This window comes from Lissotriton helveticus, chromosome 1_2 (assembly GCF_964261635.1).
Source record: "Lissotriton helveticus chromosome 1_2, aLisHel1.1, whole genome shotgun sequence".
Classification (NCBI taxonomy): Eukaryota; Metazoa; Chordata; class Amphibia; order Caudata; family Salamandridae; genus Lissotriton; species Lissotriton helveticus.
In genome coordinates this window covers 375,730,413-375,751,130 of record NC_136058.1, presented here as the reverse complement: position 1 = coordinate 375,751,130, position 20,718 = coordinate 375,730,413, and the positions used below count along the sequence as shown (strand labels likewise).

General features: G+C 44.0%; 1 protein-coding gene across 4 annotated transcripts in view; it reads right to left on the bottom strand.

Moving 5' to 3' along the window:
- Window positions 1-20,718, bottom strand: part of LOC144805937 (NACHT, LRR and PYD domains-containing protein 3-like) — a 509,894-nt gene that overhangs the window by 139,379 nt on the left and 349,797 nt on the right. For all 4 annotated transcript variants that reach the window (XM_078672409.1, XM_078672405.1, XM_078672421.1 and 1 more), the window contains one exon: window positions 19,970-20,140. In XM_078672409.1, the coding sequence (XP_078528535.1) occupies window positions 19,970-20,140 (171 nt within the window). The remainder of the gene's footprint in view (window positions 1-19,969; window positions 20,141-20,718) is intronic.

The following is a 20,718-nucleotide window of genomic DNA, read 5'->3' as shown; positions in this document are numbered from 1 at the left end:
TTACTCACACAAAACCATTGAAATTCCATATATAGTTAGTTGCACTAACTATATATCGCGCACCCGCAATCCACTGCTGATGATGTCACATATTACATCATTCATGACATGGTCAGTGACATCACTGATGACATCACTGATGACATCTCAAATGACATCACTGATGACATCTCACTTGACATCAATGATCACATCACTGATGATATCATTCATGTGATAATACAATGCATCTCCTCACACTCTAATATAACCTCCGTTACACCCAGTGTTAAATAGAGAGTATCATTTTTGAAACCATTGACACACCAATACTAGTTACTACATACGCACTCACTGATTCCTATGTCTACACACACATTCACTCATACAATCATTCATACATACAATCACTCATCTTTACAACACTATCATATGCACTCATACACCTATACAGACACTCACACTCTGCCACTCATCCATGGAGTTACTCACACACCTAGTCAGTCCTGAAAAGAATCAATCACACTTCCATTTTCTCATCTATACAGTTAAACACAGAACACCTTACATTTTTGAAACATATACTAACACATACTTACTCTCTTATAGAATCACTGATACAAGTACACATTGATCTGCACAGAGTCACACACCTCCCAGCCAGCCATACACACACTCAGTCTCCCATACAAATACTTGTGCAACCAATCAATAACCCATATAGCTACTTATATAGCTACTGATCAACACATGCAGCAGCTTGCACAACAACAGACATACTGATGCACACTTTCAGACAGTTTAGTCACTAACCCGTGCATTCAGTAAGACGCATTTAATCACTCACTCATACAGTCAATCACGCACCTACTAAAACCTTCATTCAGACACTTCTACATCCACTCATTCTTCAATATGTAAAACATATTTAAACTTTACAGAAACACATAATCACTGGATGTTGTCATCAGTGATGTCATCAGTGATGTCACTGACCATGTCATGAATGATGTAATATGTGACATCATCAGCAGTGGATTGCGGGTGCGCGATATATAGTTAGTGCAACTAACTATATATGGAATTTCAATGGTTTTGTGTGAGTAAAATAAGGTTTTTTAAATGCTAATTCCTAACTATATATGGTCTATAACCTATGGTTTTTTCAGTGAATTTTCAAGGTTTTGTAAATGCTAATTCCTAACTATATATGGTCTATAACCTATGGTTTTTTCAGTGAATATATATATATATATATATATATATATATATATATATTCACTGAAAAAACCATAGGTTATAAACCATATATAGTTAGGAATTAGCATTTAAAAAACCTTACTTTACTCACACAAAACCATTGAAATTCCATATATAGTTAGTTGTACTAACTATATATCGCGCACCCGCAATCCACTGCTGATCATGTCACATATTACATCATTCATGACATGGTCAGTGACATCACTGATGACATCACTGATGACATCTCAAATGACATCACTGATGACATCACTGATGACATCACTGATGACATCACTGATGACATCACTGATGACATCTCATTTGACATTACTGATCACATCACTGATGACATCATTCATGTGATAATACGATGAACCTCTTCAGACTCTAATATAACCTTAGATACACTCAGTGTAAACACAGACTCACAGATTGTCACTCATCCATGAAGTTACACACACACCTAGTCAGTCATGCAAACAATCAATCACACCTCCATTTCCTTAACTATACAGTTAAACACACCTTACTTATTCAAACATATACTAAAACATATTTACTCACTTATACAATCCTGGATACAAGTTCACAATGATCCATACAGCCACTCACACATTCACTGGCTCTTATGCACAGTTATTTATATATGTCAACTCTCACATGTACTGTATTTTACATATGTACTTACTTTGACATGTAGCACTGAGATAGTTCTGTGGAACTCCCTGCCACAAGTTATCCAACAGGCCCCCTCCGAACCCTGCTTTAGGAAATTGCTAAAGACCTGGCTTTTCACCCAGCCACGCTAGCTCTCCTATTTGTATGCCTAAGGTTATCAGTGATCTACTAGCGCCGGGACACCTCCTCGCGAGGTAGCTGATCGCGCTGTATAAAATCCAGTATTATTATTATTATTATTATATCTATTCACTCACCAATACAGTCATGCACACAGTCAACCGCCCATACAGCTGTTTCCACATGCACTTTTGAACCCATACATCTATGCAGAGAGTCATACACCTCCCAGCCACCCATACACACTCTCAGTCTCCCATACAAATACTTGGGCAACCAATCAATAACCCATATAGTTAATCATATAGCTACTGATCAACACATGCAGCAGTTTACAGAACAACAGACATAATGATGCACAAATTAAGACAGTTTAGTCACTAACCCATGCACTCAGTGAGACACATTTAATCACTCACTCATACAGTCAGTCATGCACCTACTAAATCCTTTGTTCAGACACTTCTACATTCACTCATTCTTCAATATGTAAGACATATTTTAACTTTACAGAAACATACAGTCACTGGATGTTGTCATCAGTGATGTCATCAGTGATGTCATTTGAGATGTCATCAGTGATGTCATCAGTGATGTCACTGACCATGTCATGAATGATGTAATATGTGACATGATCAGCAGTGGATTGCGGGTGCGCGATATATAGTTAGTACAACTAACTATATATGGAATTTCAATGGTTTTGTGTGAGTAAAGTAAGGTTTTTTAAATGCTAATTCCTAACTATATATGGTTTATAACCTATGGTTTTTTCAGTGAATTTTCAAGGTTTTGTAAATGCTAATTCCTAACTATATATGGTCTATAACCTATGGTTTTTTCAGTGAATATATATATATATATATATATATATATATATATAACATTTCTATGGCAAAATGAAACCCCTTATTTTGTTCCTTTTCAAATTAAATGTATTAAGTGTTACCACTTTATTCCAATCAAGATGACTTCAGGTGTGCCATACTTTTGTCATAAGTAAGACTGTTAGCGTTCTAGTTGTTCTTTAAAACACTCTGGGACATTCTGTCACTGGGCTATAGTTGGGCTACATCTGGCTGATATTTGGGCTACATTTGTTTTTTTTTGTCTCTGGCGGCCATCTTTGGGCTACATTGGGCTTCATTGGGCTACATTGGGCTACATTTGGGCTCCAACATATATATAGCCCAATGTAGCCCAATATATATTTTTCAAAGTTAATTTTCGTAAAAACCACTGGAGCATATATCTTGAGACATAGCAAAGGCACATCGGGCTACCAGTCCCTACAATTTTGCCAAGTTTCGTGGAAATCCATTCAGCCGATCGAGCTAAAAGTGAGTCCAACCGCCCTATGGAAAACTCAATGTTAAAAACACGTTTTGGGACCCCCCTTTTTTCTCGGCCCCTGCTTGACGAAACCCCCCCAAATTTTCAGGGGCTGCTCAGAAACAAAATGTTCCATTTTCCAGAAAATTTCAGCCAATTCCGTCCTCAAACGCCAAAGTTATTCAACATAGAATTTTCAAAAATCCCATAGGAAAAAAATCCTAACTATATATACCTACTGGCGACCGCCAGTAGGTAATATATATATATATATATATTTCAGATTGTGTTTCCATGGGAAAGGCATCTGTTGTGTTTCAATAATGTTGGGCCAATGTATATATAACCATTATAGTTCAGATCGTGTTTCCATAGGAAATGCATCTTTGTATTTCTAAAAATGTTGGCCCTGTTTGACAAATCTCCCAAAAACTTTCCAAAAAAGAGCTTTCTTTTGCCTAGTTTCCGCATGGAAAGTATAAGGGTGATCTGTCAAGCGGGGGCGAGAAAAAAAAGGGTCCCAAAATGTGTTTTCTCCATTTATTTCATTCTGGTGTAAATCCGTTCTGTAATATTTGAGCAATCAATGCTCAGAATCTATGTATATGTAGGGACGCAGAGGCTCTGCGGATCACAACAGGATTGCAAACTGAGATCTGATTGGCTGCCACCACTTCAACCAGGAGGTTGTGGCAGCTATCTTAGAACTCGGGACTAGGTTCCAAGCCCTATAAAAAATGCAAAAAAAAGGCACAAGGAGGCAGGGTAGGAATATCCTAACCCCTGTTGGGGTCCCAGAGGAACCACTCCTGGGCCCAAAAAGGTTTTGTTTTTAAATATTGCCACAAATTTGCAGGAAAAAACAGATGCGGACTCCTGTGCTTGTTTGTTTTAAAGTCCTTTGTGTGGGCCAGGGGAACATATTTATATTTTGGAGAAGGGGGGAACACAAGCAACCCCTCCCAGGGCTGATTTTGGCCCAGATGACCCTATCCCCTAGAGCCCGGCCATGTAGTGAAGGGGGGGGAGGGTGCATGCCCTCTCCCCCTCATCCATGGGGTAATTTAAGCCCTGGGGACCCCATCCCCTGGGACACAGCAGGATATGCAAAGGTGAGGGGGGCCAAGCGGCTCCCCTTCCTGAGGAATTAATGGATCTTGGGACCCCATCATGCAGCATCATGTAAATTGGAAAATAAATAATCTGCAATGAAGCAATGGTGGCTGGAGTGGGACTATGGGGTGGGTATCTCAGTCAACCATATCTTGCGATGTTGGTAGGTGATCGAGGGGATGTATTTGAAAGGTCTGATTCTAGAGTATGTAAATAGTTGCGAAGGGGTTCCCAAATGTTTTTTGGTGTGTAGGAGAGGGTTATAATGTGGTATAAACTTTGTTGGCTAAATCGCAGCATGTCATACTCTTGGTTGTAATAGTGGGACGAAATGCATTCCTCCCCAAGAAGGGCAATCTCTTTTTTAGCTAATAGCAAAGCAATGGCTGAGATCCGGCGAAGATTTTTAGGAAGAAACAAAACATTACCCAGGAGTGCCAGGAGTGGGGAGGGCTCAAGGGTCAGTGAAGTCACATGTGATAAAATGTCGAAGTTCAACGTCCAATATGTGGCGATGATGGGGCAGGTCCATATCATAGGAAGTCAGCTTCTGGTGCTTTGCATTTAGGGCAGAGGGAGGATCTGGAGGGATGTATTTTAGCCAGGCCGGTAGGCGTAGTGTACGTTCTACGTAGAAGTCAGAAATTGAGTAATTTGTGACAGTGATTGGAAGATACCAAATTAGTTTGAATACAGCAGTAAGTCCAATCTCCGTCGGTGAGAGGGTGGCCGAGGTCTTGTTTCCAGCCTTGTTGTACCATGCCTTCCCGGGTACGTTTCAGAGCCATACTGGCGCGATAAAGCTTAGAGACTAAATGTCTCCCATCAGGATCTGTAATTAATAATGTAAGAGGTGTAAAGTCCTCGGGTGCCAGTGGATAAGAGGGGAATCGAGAGTGCACCATACCAACTAGTCAGCGGAAGACAAATTGATCCATATGTGTGTGATCGGAAATGTTGGTGTCCTTGGCAAGGGATATTATATGACTGCCCGGGAATGCAGTGGGAGCGCTGGGGAATATAGAAGGTTCCATCCCAATACTCTGCAAAGTTTTCAAGGGGCCCAGCATGTTGTGGATAGGGTCTGTATATTTGTAGGATCCAGTTTAAGGCCTTGTGGTAATAAAATAGCCAAAGGACTGGGCTTAGCTAAGTTGAACTCGGGTTTAGCATATGGCAAACAGGAATCAGGGTGATACCAATTGCGAGCAAACAGAGACTGTGCGACTAGAAAATAGACTTGAAAATCGGGGACAGCAAAACCACGGTGTTCAAATAGGAGGACAAGGGTGTCCCAAGTGACCAGTGCTCTATGGCTGGCCCTGATCAGGCAAGTTAATAACCCGCATAGGGATGCAAAAAAGGAGGCTACCAAAGGTATAGGTATATTTTGGAAGAAATAAAGAAAACAGGGAAGGACTACCATTTTAATAATGGAATCCGGCCCGCCATAGATAAGGGAAGTCGTATCAAGCATTCTATCTGTTAGGTTAGTTTGTTAATGGTGAGGCCATAATTGAGATGAAGAACCTGTTCTCTGTCTCTAGGTTGGACTGCACCCAAATATTTAGTAGAGTCTGTGCACCATGGTAGAGAGTCATCCCAGCGGGTGGTGGTGGGGGGAGAGAGGTATGGGGGAGGGGGGAGCTAGTAATACCAGGGAGAGGGAAAAGTCCACATTTCATCAAAAGGCCGCCAAAACTGATAATCTCACGAATGAGAGTGGCCAAGTTTTCCAAGGCGTTTTTGATGAACCTCAACATCATCTCCTACGCCGACGACACCCAGCTGATCCTCTCCCTCACCAACGACCCCGCCACCGCCAGAGCCAACCTGCACGAAGGAATGACAGACGTAGCCAAGTGGATGTCGAACAGCCGCCTGAAACTGAACTCAGACAAGACGGAAGTCCTCCTCCTGGGATCCTCACCCTCCGCCTGGGACGACTCCTGGTGGCCCCCCGCTCTGGGCAGCGCACCCAAACCAACAGACCACGCACGCAACCTGGGCTTCATCCTGGACTCCTCCCTCTCCATGACCAGACAAGTCAACGCCGTCTCCTCGTCGTGCTTCAACATCCTGCGCATGCTACGTAAGATCTTCCGATGGATCCCCACCGAGACCAGGAAGGCGGTCACCCAGGCCCTCGTCACCAGCCGTCTGGACTACGGCAACTCCCTCTACGCCGGAACCACCGCCAAACTCCAGAAGAGACTCCAGCGGATCCAGAACACCTCAGCACGACTCATCCTGGACATCCCCCGTCGCAGCCACATCTCCGGACACCTGAGAGACCTGCACTGGCTCCCGGTCAACAAGAGAATCACCTTTCGGCTCCTCACCCACGCACACAAAGCCCTACACAACCAAGGCCCAGGATACCTCAACAGCCGCCTCAACTTCTACGCTCCCAAACGCCAGCTTCGATCGACCAGCCACGCCCTCGCCACCGTCCCCCGCATCCGAAGAGCCACCACAGGAGGAAGGTCCTTCTCCTACCTGGCCGCCAAGACTTGGAACTCCCTTCCGACCCACCTCCGCCTGATCCAAGACCACCTCGCCTTCAGGAAGCAGCTCAAGACCTGGCTGTTCGAGCAGTAGCGGCCCCCCTCCCCCAGCGCCTTGAGACCCTCCGGGTGAGTAGTGCGCTATATAAATGCCTTGATTGATTGATTGATTGATTGATTGATTGATTGAACAATAGGATGCTGTCTGCATTCATTGAAATAAGGCGTGAGCCTGGTCTAAAATGAAGACCCCGGTATAGTTGTTATTCTTGTAAATGGCAAACCAGAGGATTCATAGCAATGATGAACAATAAAGGTGAGAGAGAGCACCCCTGCCTGGTGCCTCGTTATGGTCAAGGGGTCCAATAAAGAGCTATTGACCCGCATGCAGGCAGTGGGTGCAGAATATAAAAGGAAGACTAAGGCAATGAATTGTGGAGGGAGGCCAAGTCTCTGTAGTAGCATAGAGGAAAGGCCACTCCAAGGAATCAAAGGCGTTCTCCGCATCGAGAAGGGCAACCACGACTGGTACATCCAGGGAAATTCTATACAAAACTGAACAAGCATTTGCAATGCAATAGGTCTCGCATTTAAACAAGTTTGAGGTATTGGCATTGTAAATGACAATGCCTTTTATTTATGTTTATTTTTCTTTAAACATATTTAAAACGCATTGTCATTTACAATGCCAATAGCTTAAACTCGCGTAAATGCGACACCTATTGCATTGCAAATACCTGTTAGAACTGGTGGTGCTGAGTACCAGCAGGACCTGGCCCACTTAAAACCCTGCGTAATACGAATGAAATGAGCAATAAATGGCGGATCGGTAGAATACTGTAGTTAGCTGCTGGGCACGTCCCCAAAATAAAAACTTAAGAAAATAAAAGATGTAAGATTAGAATTAAATGGAAACCTGTGAAGAAGAATAAGCAAAACTAAATTGCCTGGAGCGAAAGCCCTAGCACTTAAGCACACTCACATTCATCTGAATGTGTATTTATGATCACACTAAACACTCAGAGGTCAATAGCAGGGCTCGACTGGCCGTAGCGGGCACCGGGTGTTTCCCCGGTGGGCAGCCAGGGTGGGGGCTGGTTTTGGGGACAGGGGGGCCATTTTTGTTACCGGGGGTGGGCAGTTTCAGCCCCCTGCTCAGTAGAGCCATGGGCTGGAGTGGGCTGACCCATTGCCTCAGACCTCATGCTGTCATGGGCAGAAAAAGCATATTATTTCACCTAAATAGATCAACGGCTGGACAGGGCTGACCCAAAGTCCCCAATATGTATGAATATGTATAACATCGTTTTGTGAATGTTTTTTATTATGAGAGCCTGCCAGATAGCTAACGCATTCAGATTGGATTAAAAAATGAGATTATTAAACATACATCTAAGTGCTACTCATAAAGTTACACACAAGTATAAAATGACAGTTGGCATGTAAATATACAGTCCCTTCTGAAAGGCCTAGCATGCATTCTCAAAGCAAATCTACATCAGAGCTTTTCAGACCACTTGCACCTGACCTCTAACCTCGCCCATAGCATTAACCATTGGCTAGAGACCATAACTAGCTTTGGGGTCCTGCCACTGAGAATAGGCTTTGGCACAAGGCAACTATCTGCATTTAACCCTAAAACTACAAGTATGTACAGCACTGAAGTTGGCAAAACAATGCACCCCTCCCGAGTCGGCCTATGTTAGCGCCCAAGGATGTAGAACCACTGAACACCCCTGCTTTCCCTGAACACCTACAAACAAGGAGAGACGGCGCACTGCTGGCGAGAGACCGGGGAGAGAGTGAGAAACCCCGGCCAAAGCCAGGTCCCAGATGGAGCTGTCTAAGTCAAGAGATGTCACTATGAAACCTCGGTGTGAGGGAGATAGTTCACTCTCACTACCACTTAGGCAGCTCAGGTTGCCCTGTTGATCTTCAGGCCAACAAGGAATACATTCGTAAGTTCCAGGATGTTGATGTAAACAAACCCGCAAATATAGAGCTACAAGAGGCAAACACAGTGACAAAAAATCGTGACGCAAACGGAGCAGGATCCTAGTGTGCGCTTATTACGAGCTGAACAAAAGCAAGGCATACGGATGCTATTCTTAAAGCGTCCAGCGCTGCAAAAATAAATACATCATTTTTTTTGGTTAACCCGCATTTTTTTTAAGCGTTTAAAAAAACCTGCAATAATAAAAGGCATTGTTATTTACAATACCAATAGTTTAAAACTTTGAAAATGCGAGACATATTACATTGCAAATACCTGTTTAAGAATGGGCTTGATGTGCGTTTCTATAGCTGCCCGTACCATTGGTGTCAAAACGTGTTTCGTTCAATAAATGCGCTATTCCAGAAAAGAGTAAACATACACCTTTTAGCTCTTTTATCCCAAATGTCTTTGGGGGCCTATTGAGCTAGTTTAAACTACCGCCCCTCTCCACTGATGCCACAGGGTGCACATGGCTCTGCATGCCGAACTCCATCTATGGACCATACTTTGGGGTTCGTACATTTACAATGCCAATAGCTCAAACTTGCGTAAAAACAAGACCTATTACCTTGCAAATGCTTGTTTCCTGGCGTGACTTGACTGCTCCTCACACAACAAGCACACAGACTTCTCAGCACAACTCTAAGTGGTGAGGCCCGGAAGCGATCACACGTGACCCCTCACCTATGAAACACAGGGTAATTGTCCCGGCTGCTTAGAATGCATGGCGCGCTGAATGTAAAGAAAGCACGTCGTGCCTGCAGCAGGGCAAAACCCACTAAAGAAAATAGTGCTTACAGACCAAATAAAACATACTGTGTCCCAACAGAAGTAAGAGGGCCAGTCGCCATGGGAGGTTTCAAATGAGGAGGAACTAACAGGCGATTAAGGAATCAGAAGCCAACATTACAAAGGACAAGGACACAAGCCAATGAAAAATCTGAGCAGATAGTGGGCGGAGCTTCAAATCCCTAACTCAATACAGCCTGGCTCGCAGAGCAGCGCACTCGCTGCCCAGGCTCGACCTAAAAAAAAAAGGCTAAGTGCTTTGTATTTTCACAGTCATCTAAGAGTATATAAAATAATGCACAACAGCTTAATTGAAAAATAAATGCAAGATAAACTAACCGATGATCAATGTAGTATTTTAGGTTATGAAACCTCAGCTAGCAACTACCATCACTGAAGATGTCTGTGCGTGTTAAAGCTGAGTGACACATGATTGAAACCTAGTTGGTGCAGAGGAAAAGTGACCTTTGTATTTATAGTAGGGGCTACTGGAATTATGCAGTTTTGAGGTTTGGGCGATTTGCGCATAGTTCTGGATTTCCCGCATTTGCAACATAATCCATCCTCTGCTGCATAATTTGCAGATTTTAACACAACAAATTGTTTCTAGCTCAATCGGTTTGAAAGTTACTAAAAAGGCAGAAACACATGTTACCCTGTAATGGAAGGCGCTTTGTCAAGGTTGACTGGTAACTTTCTGTTGCTTATTGCTATAGGTGGGTGTTAAACTGGTACTTATTAGGTACAATATATGCCAGCACAGTGTTAACAAGTGTAAAAATGACAAAATAATGCAGTAATGCTATCACAAAAAAACAGCATTATGCAGCATAATTCGCCTTTGCTTGCTGCATAATTTAGTCAACCCTGCTGCATAAATTTGGCCTTCTCCTGCCACATAATTGCAGTGGCCCTCTTTATAGTGCTATAAGGTCCCAGGGCATGGCGGAAAGCTCTGTGAATATGTAAGCCATTATTTTAAAAGTCTATGTGAGTCTGCCGCAAAATGAAGTAGTGATTGAGATAAAACAAGCCTTACAAAATATACCTTTTAGTAATAAGTAATCAAACTGTTGTGTCTCCTTCATTCCAGATCTCAGCTGATAACACCCCACATTACATTTTAAAAAGAATAAATCTTTGCCACCATGAAGCTTTAAGCAGAGCGCAGAAGATTACGGATCATGTAGCAAATGCGGTAAACTGATAATTATATGGAAATCGCTGATGCTGCAGAAACTCATAATTCCGGTGGCCCTGGCTTTAAGTGACTCAATTAATTAACAGCTGGTAAGAAGGCTGTTTTTTTATTTTCTACATTACCACCACACCCTTTGCTTTCAGGTAGTAGCACTTCAATTAACCATTTAAGGGTAGTTAGTTTCTTTGTGAAAGCTAAGTCCATGGAGTGGCAGGTAGAAGGCCAGCAGGGTTGTATTCCGATGCAGAGCCCTAATCCTCTCGAACCCTGGTGCCTCACAGTAATGGTCTAGGAGGGAGCGGAAGGAGCGAGATTCATAGATATTGTCAAAGAGAAGGCCCAGAATAGGGAGCACTGTATGGGGACTCATTTTTGTGTTTACAAATGGCCAGAGACAGCTTTTTCAGAGAGATACCCCAAAGAAGGGGACAATTTACGTTTTTTTTATTTATTTTTTTTAAAGGGACAGTCATTAGCGAAGCTGGTACTGCTGCCAAGTGTGTAAGTAACATTAGGACTGAGGTGATGGTCCATCATGGTGGGGAAGAGATAAAAGATGCAGCGGAGATAGCCTGCTACTCAGGAGTGCGGTTATCATTAGTGCAGCATGTATAGTTGCATTGGGGTCCAAGAGTGTGAGGGGCTCACAACACCCGAATAATGGGGAGCAGTTTGTTTGAAATAATGCATGTTTTTCTTTGATACATTTGCTGTTTTATAACGCATTCAGCAGTAGAACTCTCCTCCCCAGTAGAGTGTATATATAATAACTTTATTGATTGGTTTAAAAAAAACAATTACAATTTAAAACACAACTAATTCGTACAATAAAAATGACACTGATAAGTATTAGAAATGGGGGGGTAATAAATTACAAAAAATTAGAGAGATCATTATGAGCTAATAAAGGCCTCACTCTGGTTTTCTGATATTATAGTCTTTAATTCGATTGTTGAGTCTTTTAACTCGGCCGCCATGCTAAGATGAGGAGGGTTTGGTTGCAGTTGTGGCTTCCAGTAGTTTTGACGCTTTGTGAACAAATTTCATGAGCCCAATGTTCAACTTAGTGTTGTCAGGATTTAGAGCAGCCATTATTGCCTGGCGGCAGGATCTAACTTCCAACCTGATCCATTGATCCCGCAATAATGACCGTCTGGCCATGAGCAATGCAGGGCATACACAGACGATGTGTTCCATTACTTCAGAGTGATAGCCACACAACCTGCATTCATTACTGCAACCTGGCCGGTGCCATTCGGGAAGGTTCTTTAAAAAGGGCCAGTCACTCATCCTCAGAGCGAAAAACTTTGGTTTCCAATAAAGTGCAAATTTGCTTGATAGGTAGGGCAGCTGAACACCTAGTTTAAAATTGGAGATTACAGCCCAAGCGTGTTTCCTTTTTGACAGTATTGCCCTGTCTGAGTGAAAGGACCACAGTCTAACAGTCTTTTTAATGGCGATCTTTAACACCGGGTAGGTGAGATTTGTTTCCCAGAGATCTTTTACTCCTAATAGCTGTAAACTGTGATCAAGGAGTTGCCGATACATTTGGCTGGTCTGGTTTTTCTGTATTTCCTGCCATAGTCAGACCTCAAGGGAACCCTCCCGAGCACGGCTCAATCTATGACACAGTTTTATAAATGCACCAGCCTCTACTCCATTGTGATCTTGTAGTCCCAGTTCAAGTCTAACTTGGGCTGGCGAGGCAGATCTTGACAACCGGAAAGCTTGTTTAAAGATTCTAGTTGTTAGTTTGTTTATTAACAGTAGAGTGCCTGTGACTAACATGTAACGGCCCCGAGTGTTAGGAACAGTAGTGTGGTGATGAAAAGGAACGCTCCTATGAATAAGTATGCACACAGTGCGGGAATATGAGCTGTAATTGGAGAAGTATCTGTGTGTCCCCCATGAGACAGCACAGGGGGGAGATGGTGGGGTGGAATATGCTTTTCTCTGGTGAAAAGACACTGTTTTTCCGTGTCGATTCAGATATGACAACACCTGCTCACCCTTGCAAGGGTTATTGAGACCTCGAAAATTCCAGTTGAGGAGAGCAAGATTGTTGCTTACTATCATTCAGAAGACAAAAGATTGCCATGCTTGTCAAAGTCCACATATAAAGCCATGATGTTCAGCCTAGTGAAAATAGTAAACATAAGGGAAGAAAACAAAGAACCCAAACTTAATAGACCCATGTTACCCACCCCCACCCACACTGGACACAAAGGAACTAATGAATCCTGAAAAATACAAAAATTCAAACAAAGAACCCAAAATGAGGTGTGGAGTACTCCTTAGGAGTCAATGCCTACTTTGAAACATACAGTTTGAGATTTAGTCTAATAGAATCAGGTTATGTAACAGGAATATGCAATGGGGGAATGGAATGAATGGAGAAATGAAGGCAGCTGCCAAGGGTGCTGCAAATGGCCAAGTTAGGACATAAATGCGGTTAGCCGGGATTGAACGAGTCACCACTGGTAGACATGTGTGGTTCCGGCAAGGAGCGCCTGGGGAAGCGCGAGATGAGGAAGGTTTACCAAGTCCCAGCCGCCTGCAGAAGGATAGGACTTCAGCCGAGGATTAGAAAAATGTGGCTTTGTTGTCTACCATCCCACGGAGCCTGGCTGGGTACAGCATGCCATATTTGAAGCCACGTTTGTGGAGCAATGTCTTGGCGTCTGGCCTCCTGGACGATCAGTGTGAAATTGGGGTAAATAGAGATCATGTTGTTCTAATATTGCAAGGGTGACTGTTCACAAGCCAGATGGATCATGGTGTCCCTAAAATTTTGAAGCCTTGCCACAACAGGACAAGGAGGTGCCCCCACAGGGGGCAGACGGCCCAGAGACCTATGTGCTCTCTCAATCATGAATGTAGAATAAAAATGTTCAGAGGCAAATAGCTCGGTAAGGAGAGATTCTACAGCCTGTTCTGGGCATCCCATATTCATTGTGTCTGCAAGGCCAGTTATTCGAATGTTGTTTTGACACAATCTGGCCTCCAAATCCTCTTTATAGAAGGCGCTCCTTCTTCTCCGGGTGGAACACTACGCCAGTTGTGCTATCCTCAACTCCGGAGATGAGTTCCTCCACTGTGTGACCATGCAGCTCCAGACCTTCCCTCATTCGCTCCACAGCGGTCTAGTCGGGAGATAAGGCTGTCAAGGTGTGCATCCATGGCACCAAAACCAGCCCTTAGCTCTGCCACTATCGCTGCAGCTCCCTCCAGTGGAGAGGGGGGTCTGGTGGCATCACTGCTATCTTCTGCATCTGATAAGGGCTCAGATTTGCCAGTGGTCTTGGCAGGTTCAAAAGTCTCCGTTGTTTGGGGTCTCCCAGACCCATGGTGGGTGCACAATGGGATATATAGATGGGGCACAAAGTTAATAAGGGCAGCAGAGAGGTGGTCAGCATATGTTGTTGAGTGCGCTTAATGGGGTGTCATCCACCTGGAGGCAACGTGGGACCCAATCGCAGGTATGACACAGGGCAATCAAAGGAGGCCTGGCAAAGCTGTGGGAGATAAGCCTGTTCCCCCAAGTAGTGAAGGTTATTTTAAAAATGCAAATGTCTCACCTGGAGAAGAAGTAGGTAGGAAGGAAGTCAACGAGGAGTTGCTTTCAAAGGGATAATCTCCAGCAGGCAACCGGGGAGATCAGGGAATGGTCCTCGAGGCTGATCCACCCCATAATATAGCCCAGAAGCATAAATATTTATAGGGAGTGGTCGCAGTGCTCTTGTCGCAGTCGAAAAGTAGTCAGGCGGCATCCAAAAATGTCTGGACAGGCCTCCGTGGCTGAGAAGCCAGCATTGGCCAGCTAGCCCTGCACCCCCTTGTGGGCCAGCAAATGGCAGGTATGCGACTGCCCGTGAGGAGAGAAACAAAATGGCGGCTCCCATCCACTGGGTCAGGGCTGTCCCGCTCAAGAAGGCCACCGCAACCAGCCACTGGGAGATAGGACAGCTATGCACTGTTGAATTGAAGACAGAGTCAAGGTAAGATAACGAAGTAGAAGTTTTATTAAATCAGCCCCACACCTTAAGGCGGTGCGTCGGTCAGTTAGTTAGAATCATTATGACAGTTGGGGGCAGGGGGACGGAACCAGGACAGTGCGGAATGTGGGGGAACCAATCAGGAGGGCAGGGGACAATGGATGCCCTCGCGCAGGAGAGCTGGTAGGCACCACTTGCCAAAGGTTGCAGGGGGGAAACAGAACTAGGTTACAACACATCTTCCTCTCTTGAGGGTTTTGGCAGGTGGGCCCAACGTGTGGCATAGGGAAGTTTGGGTGATAAGTGAACTAGTAAACATTGGTCACAAACACAGTCTTAATAACATTTGGAATGGTGGGTGGTTCTCCCTGGTGTTCTCTTGGCAACAAGGGCATGAGAAACACTCACTGTGTCAGAATGGGATTCCATGTACATAAAAGAGAGTATCCTTATTCAAGAGTCACATTCAGGAGAGCCTAAATAACTACTAGTTGTCATCAGCACTGGAATCTCTGGTGACATTGTGGAATAAGAGGTTCATACGTTGTGCAAGGGTCAAAGCAGTGACCGGTCCAACCTCCCACTTGGATGAACGACATTTATTAGTGGATGTTGCTGAGACCTTGGATTTCCGGAACACATCTTCTCCTGTAACGACATCAAGCACCCCTTGAGCACCCTGGGGGTCGTCACGTGGTAAGAATAGCATTGAGTATCCACTACATTGCGTCTATGTCCTTTACTGCAACCAGCCACCTTTTCGATGTCATCATCTGTATTTGTATTTGACCAACTTCTTGCTTCATTTCCTTGGTTTTGGACGTTATCAAAGCCACTATCACTTTTCACTTCAGGCCATTCTGCTACATTGGTACTAGCCTCAACTGTGAACAGTCCATCCTCCAGTTCCCTCAACTGACTTCCGTGGAAAAACTCCGTTGGGTCTGCTGGACTGGATGACTCATGTTTCTTTAGGTACTCATCGAGCACATCCATCCTCCCTGATGCAACTATATTTGGAGGATATGGAAAGAGATCTTGTGCTTCCCTGCTCTTATCCAACAGCATACCACAATGCAACCATTTAGAATAATTTGCTTTGTGTCTAGTCTTCCAGCATTCGAAACTCAAATCGTTTTCCCTTTCCTTAGTCATACAACCCCCATACACATCTCCTGTGTTTGACATGAGTCCTGCGAATGCAGCTCTTTGCCGCACTGCCCGGAAATTGAAATGGTTACTCTTTCTGTCTGATCGTCCATTTGTGGATTGTGTAACAATTTGTTTTCCTAATTTCTCACAATTACCATTTTTCCCAAAATTCTCTTCACTGTCTATTCTTTCATACCACTTGCTTGCATTCAACTTATCCTTAAATACACAGTAAGCCTCTTGCTTCTTATTGACCTTGTCCTCAGCTGCTTCTTTTTTCCTTATCTTCCTCCTAGTAGTTTCCTCCTTGTCAACTAGGCTAATAGATGGTGGCGTTCTTTCATTCTCCATTTCGCACTTTGTCAATTGTATGCTTTTGCAAAGCGCCAGATCATTTTGGTGTTCATTCCAATTTTGATCAAGAGATATTCTCAATTTCCTCTGATCATTCCACCCGAGCATGGAGAGTTGGTTATCAGAAATGTATATAGCACTCCTAGTGCTCCTCTCTCTGTAACATAAATCCATCACTTTGTACCCTAACAATATAATGTCTTCTCCCGTGAACAATTTCAGGGATACATTGGCCACCTTCAAATCGAACCCATGTATTTTTGCAAATTCCTTACTCCACATGCTCGCGCTGATAACCGTGTAGTGTGACCCTGAATCTGCGATGATTTTAATTTTTATTCCTCCTACTATGATGTACATATCTTTTACATCCATTTGTATTTATTCCAATAATTTCGCCTTTATATGTCCCAGTATCTCCGTTTCTTCAGTTAGAATATCCAATATTCCTAAACAAGGATTTCCAATGAAGTCAGAGAAACTATAATCCTGTGCAGGATAAAACTAGGACGCACGTATATATTACTGCTCTGTTTGTTTTAGGATGCGCAATGAAATAAATGATGTCGTTTCTCTTATCAAATTTTGAATTCACACACACACGCAGATCTAGGCGCTAACTTATTAAAGGACAATGTTGCTTCCCTTATCCCTTATCTCTTTGAATTCACACACAACAAGCAGTTCTTGGTATTAACTTATTAAAGGATACAGATTTCTCTTCACAGTAAATTGCACTGTCAACACGTTGACCGTTTTAGATTCTGTGCGTGTTCCTTTTCCTTCCAATCGATAAAGTTTATGTGTTCATCGTGCCGTTGTTTCTCCCTATGTTGCTGTGGATGATGCACTTAGTTCAGTTGATATTCCTCACTCCTTGAAGTTCACTTTAACTGGAAGTGTTGCTAGTACATTCCACCAGGGGGTATTATTCTTATTCATTCATTTGCTGTACCACTTGATTTCGTTATTGCTCGGAATTATTGTGTTCATGAAGTCTATGTACTTATTATGAAATAGAATTTTGCAATGTGTGAAGAGGGAATTGCAGCAGTTCATGAAATGTCACCAGGTAGAGTGGATTATCTTTCGCGTTTACCTTCTATTCACATACACATCTAGTACAGTCACGTTATGCTTGTAGTATTAGTAGCTTTTGTTTATAATTAGTGCACAGTTCGCAATCACAACGTTGGCAGGCTTGAACACTGACTAGCGGGAAGCGTGAGTGAGGCGCCTTTGTTTACTTATTACTCAAAATGGCCTCCGGCGCTGCGTTCCAGTGACGTCACACGCAGTTGAGCATGCGCAGATTGGCTTGAAGAAGAAGCGCGAAAACAGCTGACTGGATTTGCCTCAGAGAATTTTATTTCTAAACACTTTTTCTTGACGAGTTGCTAGTAAGTTCCACCAAGGGGTACTGTTCCTATTCACTTATGTGCAGTACCACTCGCTTTGTGCAGTTGCGGCCTTAGACGGCAAGGTGGCGCTGCTGCGAGAAGTGCGTCGTTCTCCCCTTCGCGCCCAAAGTGTTGAGGAAAACTCAACGATCGCCGAGCGCCGCTGGGGTCTGTCAGCCGCATACACTTTCAAGTTCTCGAATATATGACTTCAAGGTAAGCTAATCATCACTTTGAATTGTACAGCAAAGGCCAGAAGGACAGCTGACGCTCAATGGTGCAGATGGGCCTCTTCGCCTCGCGCTGAGTAGAGTCACACTTTTTTTTCTCATACGGACTGTTACACAACCAAAGTTTACGCCGCTCTAAATGCAGTTCACTATCACCTAAGACACGGCTAATCAGTCATGCGTAGCACTAATCTCTGACACTGTGGGGAGCTCTATGCGTTAAAATCCTTTAAATGCTTATGTACTCATCTGGTCATTCTGTGCCTTGGGTTTGCGCTGTACATGAGGAGGGTCCTTCTTCACACACTAACGCGCAGCTTGAACATCATTAAACACGGTTACAGAAATTATTCTCGTATGGGTCCCTGCACCGCTCGCATCACCACCACCCGGATACCCAGGCTCACCTCACGGACTCGCTTAGATTCCAGTGGTCTTGTGTTTGTTTTTTTCTTTTCTATTATCGCAAAACGCCTGAAGTTTCATTAGTATTCACCGGTCACAGTCAATCTTTAGAAAGCCCAAAGTTCAATTATCACTTTCACTGTACGAGGTTCACGGAGGCTGTTCAGTTTCCTCACTGTACTTCACGGCTCACCACATTAACTTGCGCAGAGTCCAGTTACAGTCCTTATCTCGAGTCTTACTCCGTCAGTTTCACAAGAACGCTCGAGTTTCAAATGGTTTTCACTGGTCGGATCAATCTGCTAAGCGTCCTTGGTTCATCTCACATTCGACTTACTCACAAGTCGATGGCTCATTTCACGCTCGACTCACTCAAAAGTCGACTTGCTGAAATCACGGAGCTGTTCTTTGCCCTTGACCAATTAATATCAAACCAGTTCTTCCTTGAACCGGCTGCAGCACCGTGCCTTAAGAAGAGGTTGCTTGCGCAGAGTCCAGTTATCCTTATCTCGAGTCTTACTTCGTCAGTTTCACAAGAACGCTCGAGTTTCAAATGGTTCACTGGTCGGATCAATCTGCTAAGCGTCCTTGGTTCATTTCACATTCGACTTACTCACAAGTCGATGGCTCATTTCACGCTCGACTCACTCAAAAGTCGGCAGTGGGTTCGCGGTGAGGGGCTGAGGTCCTCGTCGCCACTGTTGAATTGAAGACAGAGTCAAGGTAAGATAACGAAGTAGAAGTTTTATTAAATCAGCCCCACACCTTAAGGCGGTGCGTCGGTCAGTTAGTTAGAATCATTATGACAGTTGGGGGCAGGGGGACGGAACCAGGACAGTGCGGAATGTGGGGGAACCAATCAGGAGGGCAGGGGACAATGGATGCCCTCGCGCAGGAGAGCTGGTAGGCACCACTTGCCAAAGGTTGCAGGGGGGGAAACAGAACTAGGTTACAACATGCACGCACTACTCCGGTGGAGTGCAGGTAGGCGGTGGGGCTGATACAGTGTTCTGTCAGGAGAGGGCCAGTAGAGGGGGCAAAGCGGGGGTACCACAACACCGACCTCAGGAGGGGCCATCTAAGGTGAGCTGGACTGCACTCGCCCCATCCAGCTGCAGGGGAGCCAGGAGGACCCAGGAGGCGGCTCCCAGTAGGTCCTATGTTTACTGGGAATCATGGTGGGGGGCAAGTTACAATCCCCTTATTTAAGTTACAGGAGGATTATTGCTGCGTAACCTGCAGGATTGGGGAATAGGGTTCCAGAGTTTCACAGCCATTACGGTCAACAGCTTAGCCATCACCCTTAACTATTTCTATCTTAAGATACAGAAGATAAATGTTACAGATTATTCTCTGGAGTGGTTTAAATATTACATTCTAATAAGCCATTGTTGTTCCACTGGATTAATTTGAAATAACCATTAATACATGTTTAAAAACATTTCATAATACTGATGAGAATCAGCTGCTTACTCCAAGGTGTGTATCTTGCAGGTTGGGTGCTTCAGTCCTACACACAGCTCTCTCACTCCGGAGTCACCCAGGTTATTATTGCTCAGCTCCAGCACTGTCAGAGAGGAGTTTGTTCCCAGAAGAGAGGAGAGATCTGTACAGCATAACTCAGTGAGCTTACATGTACTGATCCTACAAGAAAAAAACAAGGAGATCATGAAATAAAGCACATTATCTCTTGGAAAATGTTCCTGCTTCAGCCTGTGCTTTTAAGCACATTATTACCCCCCTGTTTACGTAACAATGCTTGAGGAGTCCCAGTCCTATGAGGCACAGTGTGCAGCAGCACTGCACCAACAACATTATCAGTACAGTAAAAGATACACTTCAACCTGGCAAGGCAAGCTTTCTGGGGTGGATCAAACTATTAGGAAGACAGAGTTTAAGGCAAACCTTAAAACTGACAAATTATGCGATCCATGACACACTGTGGTTGATAACAGGTTACTAGTTTTCCAGTGCAATGCCCATGAACAAAAACCAATCTTCGTGGAAAGGAAATCTGGGTTTTGTATAGAGTCCCTACTTGGGTCTAGGACCCTAGTAATAGGCTCGAGGTGTGAAGGTTTCTGGGTTTTAGGCCTACGTATGCTGCTGCTAAGCAACTAAAGCAGAGGGCTGTTACGTAGGCAACTGGTGAGAGAAAAGTGTCAAGCTAGTCATACAGCATTTACTCTCATATCACAATCAGGATTTTTGCCACTGAAATG